General features: G+C 37.2%; 1 protein-coding gene across 1 annotated transcript in view; it reads left to right on the forward strand.

Moving 5' to 3' along the window:
• The first annotated feature begins 1,064 nt into the window (after nucleotides 1-1,064).
• LOC113228680 (ATP-binding cassette sub-family A member 1-like) overlaps nucleotides 1,065-13,386 on the forward strand; it is an 82,043-nt gene continuing 69,721 nt past the window's right edge. The window contains exons 1-7 of the mRNA XM_026462035.1: nucleotides 1,065-1,097; nucleotides 1,258-1,476; nucleotides 3,568-3,824; nucleotides 5,274-5,447; nucleotides 6,482-6,726; nucleotides 7,519-7,629; nucleotides 9,251-9,380. Coding sequence (XP_026317820.1) covers nucleotides 1,268-1,476; nucleotides 3,568-3,824; nucleotides 5,274-5,447; nucleotides 6,482-6,726; nucleotides 7,519-7,629; nucleotides 9,251-9,380 — 1,126 coding nt within the window. The 5' untranslated portion in view covers nucleotides 1,065-1,097; nucleotides 1,258-1,267. The remainder of the gene's footprint in view (nucleotides 1,098-1,257; nucleotides 1,477-3,567; nucleotides 3,825-5,273; nucleotides 5,448-6,481; nucleotides 6,727-7,518; nucleotides 7,630-9,250; nucleotides 9,381-13,386) is intronic.

Here is a 13,386-nt window from a genome sequence, read left to right on the forward strand (position 1 = left end):
TTATGGACAGGTGTGTAGCTTACCATCAGGCGCACGGCGTGTTCTCTCGTTACTTAATGTTATAAAAAAAAACAACAAATCGTAAACAAAGTCAGTAAATACGAGGATGACATTGAAAGTTTTTAGAACTGGCTACTTAGACACTGTAAAATAAAATAAAATATTTAAATTTTAAAAATAGAAGTGTTCGGCATCCTTATCGAGTATATTTCATTCAATTGTCATTTGTTGATATTAAGCGTATATTTGTTTATGCATTTTTTTTTATAAAGAATCTCAATAATTCTTTTTAATTTATGTACCTACCTATCCAGAGACGTATATACTCGTATATGCGTGTACCTACCTGCTTGCAGTAACAAAATTGCTTTATTACGTCATTTATGACTTTGAAAAATAGACAAACAGAACGCAAGTAATGATTGTGAATCCTCAATACATTACATCAAGAATTAGTTTTTACGAACTTATGTTATTAAATGGGACTTTTTTAATATCGTTTAAATGATATTTTGTACGTGCATATTCACATTATTAAATAATGGTGGTTCAATCGCTTTAATTTAATTTCCTTTTATCAATGCTCTTATAATCTGGTCGAGTATGTCATGTATTTAATCTTTTCTTGTATCCTACCTGTATCTTTTTAGTTATTATGCAGTAAATAATAATAGTGTGTCATCTAACATCAATCCGAGCCAATGTAAAATAAGCAGAGATAAGGGTTATGATGTTGTATTTTACAGAGAAAACCTTAGAGGATGGAGAGAAAACCTTTGATCTTGTAGCGGGGTTGGTTTTAGAAAATGATTAGTCAATCGTCGACATGGCTATTGACGTCACTATTGCAGTCATACACGAGTTGTCTTGTCAGTTTCTTTGACAGATTACGTTCTTCAGTCAGTCGACCACAGACATTTCAATGTGGTAATTGTGACGGAGAGTGGGTGGATGTATTTTAGAATTTTATTACATGGTGTTCGTCAATAAATAAAGATTACGAAATAATTCATAGGTAATGGAGAAGAAGTATTCATGTGGTTTGCAAATGCAGTGATTATGGTGGCCAATGGTGAGCTGTTTTCGTAGCGTGTTATGTACGCAAATATAATATTCTTTTTTCGCAGTAGTTGATATACACCTTGTAGGAAAAGTCGATCGATTGATATAATTAATGAAAAGCCCTTTTATGTTGATTAGTGTAACTATTATTAAAATAAAAACCTTGAATTTATTGAGGGTTATTTTTAATTGCAGATTACCGAAAATGTCTTGGTATCAGAAATTGAAACTGTTAGTGTGGAAGAATTTCCTTCTGCAAAGAAGACACAAATGGCAAACAGTGTTCGAAATAGCATCGCCTGTGATATTTTCTCTTTTCTTAATTCTACTAAGATGCCTCGTGGAGCCGGATTTAAAACAGGCGAAGAACTATACGGAATTCCGCCCAACTTATTTCAATATATCGCAAAGTCTGTGAGTATTTTTCTTGTTTATGAAATATAGATATATTCATTGTGTTGTGTGGATGTAAATGTCGTCTAAACTGACCAAATAAATTTTATCTAAACGTCTTAAGTAGGTAGTGAGTTGTATTAATATTTGGAAATCAACTTGGGAATCATGAAACTTGCACGCCCTTATGATTATTATATTCGACACGGATTTAAAAAAGTCATACGAAACAATTAAAGATTACTTACAGCTTATATTCGATATTGTATGGTTTTAATATTCTTGAGTTGATTTCTAAATTTTAGTTTTTATGGTACCACATAATTAGTAATTAAATTTTGTATTATGCGATAGATAACATACACGTACAAAATATTTTATTACTGAATAACACAGAAATAAATCGAAATAAAGCGGTGATGTTACATTTTTTTAAAGGGATTATAGGGCAGTGTTGCCATTCTTCACCGAGACTCCGATCACTTTTTTAGTTGCCGCGCGACCTTTCAAAGTAGCCTAAACGTAGAAAAATCGCCCAATCTGGCAACAGTGTTATAGGGCTAGCACGACAGGGTGCGACTTGTGCGAGAGCGACATAAACGAGACCTCTATGCGAGAATAGCAGTATCTCGCGCTTTATGTCGCTTTCGCGCTGTTGTGATGTATAAGGCCATAGTAAGCCCTATAGTAAGGCTAGCGCGAGGTTGACATAAAGCGCGAGAATCTGCTATTTTCGGGCTAGCACGACAACTATTCTCGCGTAGAGATCTCGCGCTTTATGTCGCTCTCGTGCAAGTCCTACAAGCTTGTAACCTTTATGATAAACTGCGCCCACTACGTGACCTTGAGTGTGCATAATTAGCAGTGATCGGAATAGGTAGAGTTTTTTTACCTAATCTTTCGAGGAACAGAGACAGAAAGTGGAGATTACCTTATAACGACATCTTTTTGTCCCAGATCTATCAGGGATTCGGGAAATCACTTAAGTACATTAAAATGAACGTTATTTGGGACAGGTAGGTAGTCTATATTAATCTAAACTTTGCGACGAGTTGTTGCAACCACCAATTTCTCGGAATATTTAGGAAAATTCCGACAAAAAAATCGTACTTAATACCTGTAATGAGAATGATTAAGATATGTATTTCAAACATGCTGTCGATAATGGACATGGGTTTCTAAAACTATCGCATCCTTCTTCGTGTAGTTCTAAGTACAAGTTTTAACCTCTTCGACACTCGTAAACTCCGCGTAAACCAAACGTTTCACAGTATGCCATTAGAATAGTCACGCACTTGCACTTGATGGTAATGCAAGTTGTGGTGAACCTGGTAGTTTTTTTGCACTAACTCTTGTTTACATAACAAAACAAGTGGCATTTCGTGAGAGACTAGTTCAAGATCACTTGTGTTGCGGCGAGTTCGGCCTCCCACCTCGTCCTTATGCGTAAGAAAGAAAGAAATATAATAGCAATACTTTCTCGGTTCCTCCGGCTGCACTATAAGTTTAACACGTGCCGTGCAAGTCAATTACCTTTGGGTCAAGCAGGATCAGGTGATTGCGAATCGATGTTTACTGCAATTAAATAAAAAATAAGCATTTAGAAAATCTTTTTTTCGATTAATTTTTTTAGTGATTTGGGTTCAGTTTCGGATATAGAATTACCTTTGTAAATATGGCAATAATGCAAATCAACATATTGTATTCATATGTGCCCCGCCTACATCGCCGTTCTATTTATATTTATGTCTGTGGAATAGAACCTATATTAGTAAGTGGTGCAAGTTGACTTCAAACTACACTTGCTCGGAATTAATAATGAGCAAGTTTTTTACTTTCCTCGTAAATGTAGTTTAAAGCACTACATAGGTAGTACTATTGCTACATATCATTCGGATTACGTATCACAAACTACACACTGGTTGGTAATCCACCACTATCTCCTATTGGTGAACATTGTACTATTTTTTTGGCATAGAGGTCCTACGTATTCTGTTTCTGTTGTTCATATTTTTATGAAATTGCAAAAGGTGTTTTGTAAATACGTAAAACTTAGTTTCTCATAAATTAACGTTTTTTACTCTTAAGTAAATAAATTTCTATCTAATCCAGTGGAAACCTGTCAGCAGTACGAAAAGAAGGGACTCTAGCATTTTCACCAGAGAATCCTCTAACCAGAGCTGTCACAGCAAAAGCCATGGCAGCAGTGGCCTCCGACAACCTAGGGTTCTTGTCGCTTTTCTTTGATGCATCAGACCTTCCTGTTCCAAAGGGGTATGCTAATGCCCGAGATTTGGAAGTAGCCATGACACAACCAAATGTTATGAAGACCACTCTTCTTGGTGTCCAATATGATGATAACTTGGCAAGTGAGTTGTTTTGTTTTCATTTTTATGCATATGAAAATTGACTTAACTGATTTTGTGTTATACGATATACTCATTGCGATGCAAAATAAGAGTCAAAATTCACTCTTTGAGGTCGTTGACGGTTTGTCAGCATCGTTAATAATAAAATGATGTTCTGTAGGGCTAGCACGACAGGACACGACTAGCGCGAGAGCGACATTAATCGCGAGATACTGCTATACTCGCATAGACTCGTGCTTTATGTCGCTCTCGTGCAAGTCGAGACTTGTCGTGCTAGCCCTACTGAAATAGCTGAAGCAGAGAACGGTGGTAACAGGATAGATATCTGATGACAGCTGGTACGCAACCTTATTTAAACAAACTATTCGATCTATTTAATAAATTGCAGGCACATGGGACTTATCAACTTATGTATTGACTGATATTTTATCGCTGAGTAAGAGTATGTCTTGACCCTATGCAGTGTTTGCCTGAGTTTTTATCGCGATTGAAAAAACCCGGTAGCACGATACGATGCGACTAGCGCGAGAGCGACATAAAGCACGAGATACTGCTATTTTCGCATAGATTAGGTATATTCTTATGTGGGGTAAAGCGGCAGATATACAAACCATATTTGTGTTGCAAAAATGAGCGATTCGTTGTGTACCATTTAGGTTCTCGGGTTCGACTCAGAGAAAAGTTTAAGGAGACTGGTATCATGACTGTAGCATCACAGTATATTTACTGAAATATTTTGTATGCCCGTAAAAATATACATAATTTTATTAAGTAAGAAGATGCGTATAATATTAACCTTAGAACTAACTTCAAACTCATGGTACCACGATTTCGTTTAACTAAGGTAAACGAGTCTTTTATGGAAACTGTATACGTTTTTACAATAAGATAACGGTGCATATATTACGATTATCATTTACTAAGTTTAAAAGTATTTCAATTGAAAAATACTACAAAATTGAAGAGTATGTGTTAGATAAAGATGTATGGAAAGACAACATGAGTCTAGATTCCACACAATTATGATACAAAGTGTATTCCATAGCATTTAAGTTTATTTGGAAAGAGCGATCCCTAGAGTTTATTGCTCGTTCTTCTCAGGGAGATCAGCGTAGTGAACGAGCAGTAGCTTAAAATGCCGTTTTCATGTGTAAAAATTACCTACGGAATGAATGATTGTTTGACTTTGAATTCGACTAGAAATCTCGCGCTTTATGTCGCTCTGACGCAAGTGGCACTTTGTCGTGTAAGTTATACCTACTGGTGAAGTGAAATTCGTTTTTTTTCTTGTCTTATATATCTACCTCCGTAAGTAAGATCGCGTTATAAAGCTTTGACTGATCTAAACTGAATGAGACGTGCTCTACAATAACGAATAAATTCTTGCAATTAACTAGTCGCAAGTCAGGAATATAAAGGACGATCATTAGTTTCGAAATAATTTTTCAGATGCCTCATCATGGCCAGATAAAATAAGGGTAACATTGAGGTTTCCCGCAGTTATGAGGACGCCCATAGTCGATCACCCTATCCGAGCGAGTTGGAGAACTAATTTATTATTTCCTCTGTTCCCACGACCGGGACCTCGCGCCCCTGATGACAAATTTGGGGGCAAAGTGCCAGGTATAAAGTAGAACATAAATTAAGGCTAACATAGAACATAAATTGAACATGCTGCAATTTATTGTTTCACACTCATAGCCTCGCACTAGGCACTGTATCGCGGGTGCCATGGACACAGTATAGTCAACCATAAATTACGGCCAAACTCAAGAGAGAAATAAATGTAGGCCATACAAATATTTCTCCCGACCCGGAACTTCTGTGTGGCAGTCCAGCATCTTAACGATTACCGAGAGCACGATAATGTAAATGAAACAAATGAAAATGAACTAAGTAGCGTAGTTTGCTAGGGATGCAGTGAATGGCGAGGTTAAACATCGAGCATTACCAAACAAGACAGGGCCACAAAGAACACACGACATAGCCACAAACGACACAGTTATATACGAAACTTAACCTGAGCGCGTGTTCCCATTATGTCGTGACGACAGATAGTCGTGCAGTTTAAAGTGTCGTGGCTTGTATATTTAAATGAAGTTGTCCACACGTAGAACAACACGGTTAACTGTCGTTCACGACTTTCATGACGTTACAACGATGGATTGTCGTGACAATGGGAAGAGACAAAAATGTGACGACCGATAATCACAGCTTCTAACGATTCTGTCGTGCAAACGACAAGGCGGCTGCCGTGATCCGATAAATTGTCGTCACTACCTACTGGGAACAGCTAGACACGACAGTCGTTGAACGATAAAATAAACGTCCACGACACAGTCACGACAAATAGTTGTGATATGGGAACAGGCTAACCGCGACAGTAGTTAAACGATAAATAAAAAGGTACGACATAATGGGAACGCGCCTTTACTCTACCAATCGTGTATCTGTCCTGTGAAAAATAATCGTTCTTTTAAAATCATTTTAAATACGTATACAAGCAACATCACTGTTATATTGACGTCATATATGTAGTAAAAATGTGTGTTGTAATGATTAATCTATAACGGTTCATTGTAACGCCGTTTTGTTTAATAGAGTACGTACATATTTAGTTACGCATTATGTTATTTCTAAAGCAAGTTTATTTTAAGGATATGTGCCTGAGCTCTTTCTTGGAATGCAACACGCTTTATCCAGAGAGATAATAGCTATGAAGACGGGTCATCCTTATAGTACACAGGTATACATGCAGAGATTTCCACAACACCAATATAGAGATGACAATCTGTTAATTGCACTGGAAAGATTTGTATCTATGATAATAATGCTCTGCTTCGCGTATACGTTTGTGAACACGGTCAGAATGGTCACAGCTGAGAAAGAGTTACAACTAAAGGTGAGTGAGTAGGAACTGTTTTGTGTTTAAACAACCTCTGTTTACACAAAAAACTGTTATTTGTAATAATAGACCCATGGACAGTACGTCTGAAACGTCGAGGTAAATAAAATGTTTTTAAACGTGATTAAGTCCATAATTTAAAATCAAATAATATGTGAAAATCGTAAAAGTAAGTCTGTGTACGTTTAAATTAAATGTAAAATAAAAAAATATTTATAAAACACGTTTCATATCAATGTAGCATATAAAACAGTGCCGGTTAACCTTCGATATGTTTAATAAATCCATTGTATCAATTTAGAGCGATGCCACACGGGCGCTGCCGGTGCGTTACGCCGTCGCAACGAACGCTATGATTTCAACGCATCGAGTGCCACGGGAACAATACGGTGTCGTTTTTTTTCTTTCCCCGCTTCGTCTCCTGGCTCCTTGTCCTATGCGTTTACGTTCCGTCGCCGCGCGCTTTCAACGCACGGTACGTGGCGTGTCGTTCTGATTTATATGTAGTACAACGTAGCGACACCGCTCAGTCATCGCAACGCAGACGCAACGCATCGTGTGGCATCGCTCTATTCGTAGCGAAATGACGTTAAATATTAATGTTAATATTTAACATTTGGCAGCAGGATTGCCTATTCTTTGTGCAAAACGTGGAATGAATTTCGAACTGATAGTTTTATAATTTCAATTAATAATTTTTATGCAAAATGACTTATATACATTTAATTGCAGGGAAATGTATAACTTTTTTGATATACAACTTTTCACAACAGCTTTTTCTTTCATCAGGAAACAATGACTATAATGGGTCTGCCCTCTTGGCTTCACTGGCTAGCGTGGTATATTAAACAATTCACGTTTCTTTTGGTTTCTATCGTCATAATGGTCACGTTACTTAAGGTACGTTGTAGCTTTTTAATGGTAGTCATGCACTGTGCAAAGATGTATTATCTTTTTACACGGTCATTCCCATCTAGATTAGAAATAACACTAAACCTGAATCTCTCATTTCCTTCACATTTTTCATTACCATACCTATTTCTGCCGTCAAGCAATAATGTGAGCATTACTGCGTTCCGGTCTGGAAGGGCAAGAGTGCTGGTGAAATTACAGGCACATGGGACTTGTCAACTTATGTCTCAGGGTGATGGGCGCAGAGGCAGACCCCCTAAGATCTTTGCCATTTAAAGCACAGAGTGGCACTGCATATGTTTTGGCTAGGTGTGTCGCTTACCACCAGGCGCACGATTTGTTCGTCCTGCCACTTGATATTAATAATATAATAAATAAATTCATAAAAATAGCTAATATTTTATCTACAAGTATTAATAATAGGTGGCGTGGCTACAGAGAATTCTCCGTAACAACTCCACCTTAATTGTATTTTTTTCTCTTAAACTAACACAAGTACATTCACAAAAAATATGTACATCATGTACGTCAGCCGTATGTTACAGTGCGTAATATCATAATAAAAAATGGCCTATCTAGTGTTGGGTCATGGAAAAATTCCCATTTTGAAAATTGTGATATAAAAATATTTTTCCTTTAATTTTCCACATTTGACGTTGACACCCGTCAAAAGTTGAAGTTACTGAATTAAATCGATGGAGCTATTAAAAAAAACTATATCAATAATGTTTTTCGCTATGCGAACAGTTTGAAATCATTTTAAGCCTCGTTTTCCTCTAAGTGGCTTTTAGCTAGATTGTATAATTCGCGCTAAATAAAACTTCAAAAGATATTTCTAAACGTGGAACATATTAATATAAGTTTTCAAATTAAATTTTTCATTTTATTTTATTTCATTTTCATTCAAATTTTTCGGATAATTAGGTACTCAACATTAGGCGTGACTATACACAATGACACATTTTTCGGATATAAATTGCCTATATATGTTTCCTTACAATACAATACAAAAATTCTTTATTGTACACCAAAAAAGGAAACAAATACATTACAATTAAATTAAAAATAAGCGGTTACAATGGGCGGTCTTATCGCTTTAAGCAATTTCTGCCAGACAACCTTTGGATGGAAGTATTTATATAATTCACAGGAAAAAGACGTTCCTTCAAATTAACCAATGCTTTTTTTTATATATACTCGTATAATAAATAGACACATATTAAGCGACGATGTGACCGACGACGGTGGGACGCGTTTGCCTAAATGCCTATTCACTATAGCCTTGAATTTGGGGCCAAATTGTACTTTGGTTGCCTTCCAAGCCCTAAAATGCTTTATATTATTATTTAAAATTTATATTTATATTAAATCAGGTTCTTTACAGGTTCATTGGTTACGGCTGATGGTATACGCGATTTTGATGGAAAAAAAAAATTATGGTCTTAAAAAGTTACATCATGCTTAGTGACAAACCTCATCTCATCCTTGCTTGTTTAAATTAGTTTTTTTTTTTAATAAAAAGGGAATTTATTTCTCAATTCGGTACAATACGGTAAATGGGGTACTCCCATTAAACAAATGTATGCTGATGTGATCTTTTCTATTTTAGATTCCATTGACGGCAGGAAAGTTCTCGGTGTTAACCTATACGCCATGGACCGTACTGTTCTTCTTCATGGTGCTATATATATTGTCTTCACTCTCGTTCTCATTTATGGTCAGCGTGTTCTTCACAAGGGGTAAGCAAGTTTTTAGTTTTGTTTTTTATTGGGGCACGGGGAAAGGCGTATTGCTTTCTTCTTAGTTGCATAGCCATAGTTTAAGAAAGAAAAACTATTTTCTATTAAAATTTTTATTGAATTGATACTTAATTATTTTTTATGTGAAATTACTCGACTAAATACTTAAGATTTCTCATAGATGTCACTACGCCTAAAAAAAAATAATAAAACGTTGTTGATAAAACCAAATACAAAGACACGACAACAAACACAGAAAAATTCATGAGGTCCGATGGTTCGTTCCGTGGCTTAGCTGGTATAGCATCTAGCACGGTATGCTAGAAGACGTCGGTTCGAATCCGGGCGGATCGAAGGAATTTTTTCTGAGTGTTCGATCTTTATATTAATAATTTTTTTTTTTTTTTAAATGTACACCAATACCGTTTTTTTATGTTACTAAGTGACGGGACGAACATGTCGTGCGCCTGGTGGTAAGCGACACATCTGTCCGTAACAGTTTCAGTGCCACTCAGTGCTTTAAATCTCAAAGTTCTGTAGGGCACTACCACTGCTCTCGTCACCCTGAGACAGAAGTTGACAAGTCCCATGTACCTGTAATTTCACCATGTGATTCCACAGAAATGAACAGATTGCTTAATAAGGAATATTATTAATAAAGTCGAAGTCGTCCTTTTTTGCAGTCGGTTAAAAAAGCGAAACAATTAGCTTTCCAGTTGAGAATGTGTAACGTTGAATAATAAACTAAGTACATTTGATTTGAAAAATTTCCATTTCTCTCAAAATACGAATTTTAGACTCACACCTTTTTTCATTAAGGGTTCTGTATTAATTACATAGTGAATTTGTGAAACATTTATTTTTATTGACGCCAGTCGTAAAGCGGAGTTAAACAAGTTTGTACAATCGAATAAATTAATATTTAAGTCAATATTTCAAATGATATACATATGTGAACAATTGATCTGTTTACAAAGATCAAATTACTCGCTCTTTCTTTGTAGAGGAATCTGCGTTACGAATGAGTAGCAATGTTCAACCAACTCGATTATTTCAAATGTAATTTGTTTATAAATGATAAAAATATTATTTTATTTTTAATAATAATGGTGTAGGTCTTGAGCGCTGAGCCAGGAGACTTATTGGCGACGATAAGCTCGAATCTAAACTTCATAGTTTAGTCCATCAGCGCAAAGTTGCCCCTATGTCGGTTTTCTACAGAATATATTTCGGTGAGTGCGCCCATGAGCTCCGTCAGCTCATCCCACCCACCATGGGACATCCAGACGTAAATCGGGATATCATCCTTACTTGATCGATATTCCGGCGTACTAAGCGCTTTTCATCATCTTTTATTACTTTTAAATTTAAATCTTAAATCTTAAATTAATTTTAAATCATTCCAGTTGTGTATTGATAGTGTGTCAATTTTGTAGGATTTTGTACGTTTGGTATTCTGCTAAAACTTAAGGCTAGTGGCTTGTCAGTGCTAAACAATCGAGCTACTATTCAACTGCCATTGGAATTTTTTGGTATTCTGGTCTTCAGTGGCGAGTCGATGGCACGTCGATGGAGTAGTCAAGTAATAATAAATATGTTGGAGTTAAAGGGAGATGTCGACGGAAACACCCTCGATGCAGATTTAGTCAGGAATTACTTGGTAATCGGCTTATTCATTTTTCGTTATCAGTTCAACCGGCGGTGAAATGATGAAATGGTGTGTGGAATGAAAAGGTGAAAAAAAACTTATTGCAATTAGTTATTTTATGCACTTTTCACAATAATTAGTTCGAAAGTATAAGAGATGGATAAGGTTAAAACGGATTTTAAATATCATGCGACAAGTTCAGAGAGAGCGAGGCGATACGTCTTCACTGTCCAAGCAACTTACGCAAAAAGCCCTCTCTCTCCGACCATACCCAGTTTGAGCTAACAAACTGACGTGACATTTGCAAACAAAGAAACCACACAGCACACCAAATAGCCTAGTAAATCGTTTATCTAATAAATTCCTTTTGAAGTGAAGCTGGCTCCGACATATATTTTTAATTTGTAGACTAAATTGCTGATTATACGGGCTACAAATTAAGCTACGCATAGTAATTAATATGCAACGAATTACTTTTACAGCTTCACATCTATTTATTGCCGATCTGTGTAGACTACGTTGTGCGTGAATGAATGCCATCGGTGTCATTCCACTGAAACTATTGGGACTAAACTTCCATTACAACTAGATTTTAGCAGAATAACAAATATTATCATAATTGCAATATGATCTCAGTGGAGTTAGTCTTGTGTCGTAGAAAACCATACCACCTGATACTACAACGCATCCTTTATTGAAGCCAATACAAGGCTTATTCAAATACACATGTAATAAATTGTCAACGACTACCGACTGTCATTTGTCTTTTAAATGATACAAACGATACAAATGCGTTACGACCATATACATCATAACGTTTGAGTATGTGTGTCGTCGAACGAGCGATGTCATAATCAGACATCGAAATGGTACTTATTTCGATGTTACAGAATACAATAGAATAGAATTATTTATTTCGGACCATGATCCATAATAATGTTAGTAATACAGTAAATTTTTCTTACGTGCTATGGTTAGTACAATACAAAATTACTTAATTTTAGTGAAAAGAAGTGAAAGTCTAGACCACTACCCTACGCACGTGTAGTTGCACCCAATGTAGTTGGTAGGGGCAGTCCAGGGGCAGTCCAGCCTATTGGCAACAACGGCTAGGATGCTATTAGCGTTGCCGCGCACACGCATCATAAGTGAGGCAGCCTTCTTGCGCATAATGGCATGAAAGCCATCTGTGTGCGCCTCCGTGAGCCGGATGCACTACAGTGTCGCGGCAGCTCCATCAGCATCCTAAAAGCGTTGTTATATTGCACCTTTAATGTATTCAGGGTTCTCTGCGTATACTTCACCCACAGGCTGCTTGTGTAAAAGTTTTGGCAATATGCTTTAAATAATGAAATCTTTACATCTTTGGTGCAACGAGCAAACCTGCGGGCGAGCATATTACATCTAACAAACAGGGCCCTTCTCTCCCTCTCCATGTCGGCACTATCATGCAAGTTATCGGTTACCCAGTGACCCAGGTACTTAAATTGAGAGACACGACTTATCTCACTGCCATAGAGAAACACCGGCGGCGCAGTTCCAACAGAACCTGCCTTCGGCTTAAAAACTAGGAGCTCGGTCTTTTTCGTGTTATACCTGAGTCCATGGGCTTCCGCATATATCTCACATATCCTGAGCAGCTTACCAAGTGCACTGATCGCAGGAGTCAACAGCACCATATCATGAGCGTAACTGATATTATTAATGAAAGTGCCATCAATAGAGCAACCCACTTTGGCGCTGCTGACTTCCACGATCAATGCATTAATATACAGGTTGAAAAGCTTCGGCGATGTAACCCCCCTTGTCTCACCCCATATTTCAACCTGTAATCTTTTGAATACACTCCCGCCCATCTAACACTGTTAGTCTGATTTTCGTACCAGTAGCGGGACAACCCAGTGACTTCTTCCGGGAGATCCGTCTCACTGCGCAGCTTCTGCTATAGCACGTCATGTGAGACATGGTCGAAAGCCTTTGAGAGTCTCCTTCTTTTTGTGTAATACTGAACTGTATGCTTGAGGCATAATACCGCGCTCTCTGTGAATAATCCGGGACTGAACCCGAACTGTGCGTCATGCAAGACTAGGTGTTTCGTTAAAATGCGATCAAGCAAGCAGTCCAGTATTTTAGCTGTTATGGTGGCTAACGATATTGGCCTATAGTTACCTAAATCAGACACATCCCCCGTTTTATTTTTTACAAGTGGAACCACCACTTGTAACCAACCCAATTCTGGAAACTCAGCCGGGCCTCCCCATGTAATTGCTTCACGTGCTTATTCCAACCAACAACATGACGTTTACCTCTAACCGCCTTATTACTGGAACACCTGTCAGCCGCCTCACTCATTACGCT

The sequence above is a fragment of the Hyposmocoma kahamanoa genome, unplaced genomic scaffold (assembly GCF_003589595.1).
Source record: "Hyposmocoma kahamanoa isolate Upper Pololo Valley unplaced genomic scaffold, ASM358959v1 236, whole genome shotgun sequence".
NCBI classification, from domain to species: domain Eukaryota; kingdom Metazoa; phylum Arthropoda; class Insecta; order Lepidoptera; family Cosmopterigidae; genus Hyposmocoma; species Hyposmocoma kahamanoa.